This window comes from Protobothrops mucrosquamatus, unplaced genomic scaffold (genome assembly GCF_001527695.2).
Source record: "Protobothrops mucrosquamatus isolate PMUCROS unplaced genomic scaffold, P.Mucros_1.0 scaffold_98, whole genome shotgun sequence".
Lineage (NCBI taxonomy): Eukaryota > Metazoa > Chordata > Lepidosauria > Squamata > Viperidae > Protobothrops > Protobothrops mucrosquamatus.
Genome location: NW_015386174.1, coordinates 74,267 through 80,493, shown reverse-complemented (window position 1 = coordinate 80,493; position 6,227 = coordinate 74,267). Strand labels below are relative to the sequence as shown.

At 45.6% G+C, this 6,227-nt stretch overlaps 1 protein-coding gene across 1 annotated transcript in view; it reads right to left on the bottom strand.

Annotated features, from left to right (window-relative positions):
• Positions 1-5,118: 5,118 nt before the first annotated feature.
• Positions 5,119-6,227, bottom strand: part of RAB2B (RAB2B, member RAS oncogene family) — a 10,169-nt gene continuing 9,060 nt past the window's right edge. The window contains exons 5-7 of the mRNA XM_015814976.1: positions 6,082-6,193; positions 5,757-5,825; positions 5,119-5,133 (exon numbers count right to left, since the gene is read on the bottom strand). Of these exons, the coding sequence (XP_015670462.1) occupies positions 5,119-5,133; positions 5,757-5,825; positions 6,082-6,193 (196 nt within the window). The remainder of the gene's footprint in view (positions 5,134-5,756; positions 5,826-6,081; positions 6,194-6,227) is intronic.

Below are 6,227 nucleotides of genomic sequence, written 5' to 3'. Positions count from 1 at the left end.
CCCACCTTGCCTGGCGGAGGGGGAGAGCGGCCCGAGGGAGCTACGCATCCTCGCCTTCAGGCTCTCCCGGCGGGGCATCCTTGCTCCGGGCCCGAACCGACATTGCCCGGCTGGAGGAGGCGGATTGAGGAAGATGGTGTGTGGGGGGGGGAGGACCCTCCTCTCTCTCTCTCTCTCTCCCCTCTCTCTTATCTCCCTCTCTCTCCTCTCGCTAAGCCGAGTCTCGATGGTGCCTTCCTCTTCTCTCCCTCCTTTCAACAGAGGGGGGGGGGAAACCGGGGGTGGGGGGAGCAAAGGCGGCTCGCAGCCCAGCTTTGAGGCGTCCTTTTATTCTGCCTAAAATTGGCCCCTCTCGCTCCCTGTAGCAAGACGAAGAGGAGGAGGGGGAGGGAGGGAGGGGGAGGGGAATGCCCCTGCATCGGGCCTGCATCCTGCAAAGAGGAAGGGCCATCCCATAAAAGCCCCCCCCTCCCGAACCCTCGTGTGGGTCGGTGGGGGGGGGAGAGTTTAAAAAAAAAAAAAGCGGGGTCTTACCTGAGAGGTGTGTGGGGGGGGGTTCTCCCCACCTCCGCCTCGCCCTTTTGAGGAGCCGCTCACTCCTCCCGCCCCCTCCCCTCTCGGAGGGAGAGAGAAGAGAGAACAAGGCAGCCGAGCATGGACGGTGCAACCTAACCTCGCTCGGACGCCTTCAAGCCACGCCTACCGCGCTTCCTAAGCTATGGCTCGCCGCCGAAGAGGCCCATGAGGTTCGGAAGCGGCGGCGGCGTGCGAGAAGGGGGGGGGGGTGAAGCAAGCAAGCAGGTTAGGTTGAGAGGCCTTCCAGGAAGTCTGTCGCCCGCTCGCTGCGGAGTATGGAGGGGGAAGCGAGAGGGGGCCTTCCCTAGAAGAGGCTGTCTAAATAGGCGCCTGATTTCCTCTTCCTCCGTGGCCATGGCTCATTGCGATATAAACTGTCATTAGCAGCGGACGCGATTGGCCTGCGGGAAGTTGCGTTTCCCCGGCTCTCATGCCCGCGCAATCAGGCAGTGGGTTAGCTACCTAGGGGAGGAAGCCATCTTGGATCGCCTGCTTTTATTACAGGACCGGGAATGAATGGGGGGTCAAGGCCGGGCTGGCCGGAAGCTGCGCTCCGGAGTGACTCCGGCGCTTTTAAACGCCTTTCCGTGCCGGCCCCGGCCCCGTTATACAGTTGGTCCTCGCCTTACGACCGTAATGGAGCTCAAAATTTCTGTTGCTAAGCAAGGCAGTTAAATGAACTTTGCCCCATTTTACGACCTTCCTTGCCACCGTTGTTAAGTGAATCGCTGCAGTTGTTAAGGTAGTAACCCGGTTAAGTGAATCCGGCTTTCCCCCATTGACTTTGCTTGTCAAAAGGTCGCAAAAGGGGATCAAGTGACCCCGAGGACACAGCAACCGTCGTATCTATGAGTCAGTTGCCAAGTGCCTGAATTTTGATCAGCTGACCGTGGGGATGCTGCAATGGTCGTAAGTGTGAAAAAGGAGTCATAGGTCACTTTTTTCTCTGCCGTTGTAACTTTGAATGGTCACTAAATGAACCGTTGTAAGTCGAGGACTACCTGTACCGGGCAGGAAAGCCGCTTCTCAGGTTTTGGAGTGACGCACAACATGGAACTTCAGCCGTTCTCGGTGACCTAACCTGATGAATGAATCGGGTGCAAGAATCTGAGTGACCTGTTCACACGACCAGGCGGAAAAAGGGATTCGGCTTACATTGTTTCACATGGGAATTCCGTCCCCGTATTTGAGTCATGCCGTATCTGCATTGTACACTGAGAAAATTAAGTTTTCATAGCTTCTACAGGTAGTCCTTGACTTAACAACAGTTCGTTTAGTGACCAGTTACAATGGCACTGAAAAAAGTAACTTATCATGTTTTTCCACACTTAACGATTGTTGCAGCATCTCCATGGTCATGTGATCAAAATTCAGATGCTTGGTCACTGATTCAAATTTAGGGTGGTCGCAGCATCATGTAAATCACCTTTTGTAACCTCCTGACAAGCAAAGTCAATGAGGAAGCCAGATTCACTTAACAACTGTGTTACTCTAACTTAACTGCAGTGATTCTCTTAATAACTGTGGCAAAGAAAGGTCATAAAATGGGGCAAAACTCACTTAACTGTCTCACTTAGCAACCAACATTTTGGGCTCAATTGTGGATGCAAATCAAGGACTACGGGTATTTTGTGTGACATTAATAGAACTTATTTTTGAGGGGAGATGGTAGAGACCAAGACTGAATCAGAAAGACATTCACAACTTTTGACTGGCACAATACCAAGTATTACAACTGAGATACATTTGTTCTTGTAAACTCAAATTGGGAATGAAACTAAAGAATCATGGCATATCACACATTCAAACCCATTATTTGTAATATTATATTTTATTCTCATGGTATCTATGTGATTGCTAGTTGAGAATAATTTGATGGCACTTAATCATCATTAAAATAATATGTATTTTAAAACCTTTTATAATTGTCTGCGCTTGCTGTGCACTACATCTGCAAGTTTGTTTTAAAAAAACAGTCCATTATTTATAAAAAAAATAAATATAAAAGGTAGCTACAATTTTTTAAATGTCAGTTGCTTTTCTGGAACAAATCCTGGAATTTAGACTTTAGAAAAGGCTTACTCTGTGAGGTTGGATAGAATGCAACTTCTAAAACACACATCTGTGACTGTCAGTAGAAGGACAAAAAAGCTTCCCCACTTTCAGAACTAAAATTGCTGTCTGCAAAAACTGTTTAAAATGATACATAATCAACTCTTACTGGCATATACTCAGAAGTGATCGGTGATGGTCAACAGTGATTACTTTCACATTAATGCATAAGGTTGCAATTTGATTCCCTGAAGGTTTTCGTCATAACCAAACAAAATAGTTCAAGCTTGTTTTATTTTTGAAATAACCAAAATGGCAAGAATAACCAAACCTCAGGTTTGTTCCAACATAGTTCAATATCAACACCATCTAAACCTGGTTCTGATCCATTGGCATATCCAGGGAAAAACAAGTCAGACAGCTGATACTGATAAACCATATGGAACACCCTTGAAAAACAAATACGAGTTGATTAAAGGCAGTTTTAAATTTTGGTTACAATCGTCACAAACACCAACCTTGCCTTTAAAAAGGTCTGTAGGGATTTTTGCCTTCAAAAACTTTGAGGTTTAAGCCAGGTATGTTTTTCCCTCCATTATAGGTAGTCCTCAACTCACAGCCATTTGTTTAGTGACCGTTCAAAGTTACAACAGCACGGAAAAAAGTGGCTTGTGACCATTTTTCACACTTACCACTGTAGCAGCATCCCCATGGACCCATGATCAAAATTTGGATGCTTGGCCACTGGCATGTACTGATGACGGTTGCAGTGTCCTGGGGTCGTGTGGTTCCCTTTTGCGACCTGACAAGCAAAGTTGCTGGGGGAAGCCAGATTGACTTAACAATTGTGTTGCTAACTTAACAACTTCAGTGATTCACTGGCAAGAAAGGCCGCAAAATGGGCCCAAACTCGCTTAACCGCTGTCTTGCTTAGCAACAGAAATTTTGGCCTAACTGTGATCAAAAGTCGAGGACTACCTGCAATGGAAGGTTGTGTTAAAGAATTGCCGCGGCAAAAGGTGAAGCAAATCCTTTTTACACAGTCCTTCGCTTCCTTCTCCCACTAGAAAAGAAAGGCAGATAAAAGCAAACGTGACAACTTTTAATAGGAAGAGGAGAAACAGTACATCACAGCTTAATATTAAAATCAAGTATGGCGACCTGGGTGATGCCCAGGACGCAACGAGTCCAAGATAGGGAATGAGGTTTTCAACAGTGGGGAGAAAAGTCACTGCTGATATACAGTCAGACTGGAGAAGGGAAATATATTTTCTTCTATAAGGAAGGCTAGACAGCCCTGATGGGAAGATTTTGGAAAGGGGTGCTATAGCCCCCCAGCCAAAGATTAGATTTACGTTGGCCCCAAATTCGTATAAAAAGGGGAAAGGAAAACTGGACTGGACAATCCTTGCTTCCCCACCTCCCACAACACTGTCTGAATAAGAAAAAAAAAGCACCATCCTCCATTTGTTANTTATTATTATTATTATTATTATTATTATAATTTAATTTATATACCGCCCTTCTCCCGCAGGACTCAGGGCGGTGCACAGCGTATTAAAAACAGTACAAATACAAAACATAAAAATACAAACCCCTATAAAACCAGATTAAAAAACCGAATATTAGAAGCTGTGTTTCTATTTAAAATTATTTTTAAAATCACCCTAAATCACCCTAAATACTTTACCCCACCTAGAAAAGTGTTCATTCTCTTATCTACGCCTTTTTTTTGGAAAACAAGTTAATGAATTCTCATAAACTGCAAGCAATGTGCATTAATAGTGACTTAATATATCTCTACTTTGGCTTCAAAATTGGATGCACAAGAGCTGTGGTGGCACAGTGGTTAGAATGCAGTATTGCAGGCTAATTCTGCTGACTGCCAGCAGTTCAACCCTGACCGGTTCAAGGTTGACTCAGCCTTCCATCCTTCCGAGGTCGGTAAAATGAGGACCCAGATTGTTGGGGGCAAGATGTTGACTCTCTAAACCGCTTAGAGAGGGCTGTAAAGCACTGTGAAGTGGTGTATAAGTCTAAGTCAGGGGTAGTCAACCTTGGCTCTTTTATGACTCGTGGTCTAAGTGCTTATTGCTATTGCTGTTTTCAATGTAGTAGCATTCTTACATGGGATTCTTCAACTGGCGAAGGCAAGGAAGCCTACCAGATTGGAATCTGTCTATCTGGAGTTTGAAGTCCGATGTAACTGAACCTGGGAAAGCCTCATAAATGAAGGCAGAACAAGAAGCAACGGGTGGAAACTAATCAAGGAGAGAAGCAACCTAGAACTAAGGAGGAATTTCCTGACAGTTTTGAACAATTAATCAGTGGAACGACTTGCCTCCAGAAGTTGTGGATGCTCCAACACTGGAGGTTTTTAAGAGGAGATTGGACAGCCATTTGTCTGAAATGGTATTTCTTGCTTGAGCAGGGGGTTGGACTAGATGACCTCCAAGGTCCCTTCAACTTTGTTATTCTGCATTACTAGTGTCAGTCTGCAGAAACCTGGTAGGAGGATTGAGTACTGTATGGGAATATCAGAAATCTTGATTCTAGTTTCCATCCGTTGCTTCTTGTCCTGCCTTCAGGCGCCTTGGAAAACAGCTTGACTCCCTCTTCTTTGTGGCAGCCCCTGAGATACTGGAACACTGCTATCATGTCCCCCGTCGTCCTTCTCTTCATTAAACTAGACATACCCAATTCCAGCAGCCGTTCCTTATATGCTTTAGCCTCCAGTCCCCTAATCATCTTTGTTGCTCTTCTCTGTTGCACTCTTTCTAGAGTTTCAGCATCTTTTTTACATCACGGTGACCAAAACTGGATGCAGTATTCCAAGTGTGGCCTTACCAAGGCATTGTAAAGTGGTATTAATACTTCATGTGATCTTGATTCTATCCCTCTGTTAATGCAGCCTAGCACTATGTTGGCCTTTTTGGCAGCTGCAGCACACTGCTGACTCATATTTAGGTGATTGTCCACTAGGACTCCGAGATCCCTCTCACAGTTACTACTATTGAGCAAGGTACCCCCTATACGATACCTGTTTTGTTGCCTAAATCTGCCCCATTACAGAGTTTCTGGCTACGGGTTTGACGGAGACCGAGAGAGGCTTCTGTCCAACGACTCACCTCATTGGAAATGTCCAGTTCACCCTGCTGGATCTTTCTGTAGATGGCTTTAGCTGTGTTGAGAAAGGCCTGAGAGCAGCAAACAGAAAGAAAAAATAAATTCAAGATGAGTGTAATATCTGGTAGGATAGACTCCTATTCATCTAGTATCAGTGGAGAAACTTGAAACTAAGAAAGGGACCACAAACAAGGGACAGCCTTCCAGATCCTCCACCATCTGGCTGACAGGTTCAGAAGAAGTTATGCCAGGATTTCCGAGGGTTTTCCCTAACCCCCCCCCCCAAAAAACCCTGCAGAGTTTCTAACGTTTTTTTTTATTCTTCACCTCTTCCACGTTGGCTGATGTCTTTGCTGATGTCTCCATGAAAACCATGCCATGTTCCCGGGCAAAAGCCTCTCCTTCCTCTTTCTGAACAACTCGCCGGTTCTCCATGTCGCTACAAAGAGGCAAAACATGACGGTCAAGAAAGG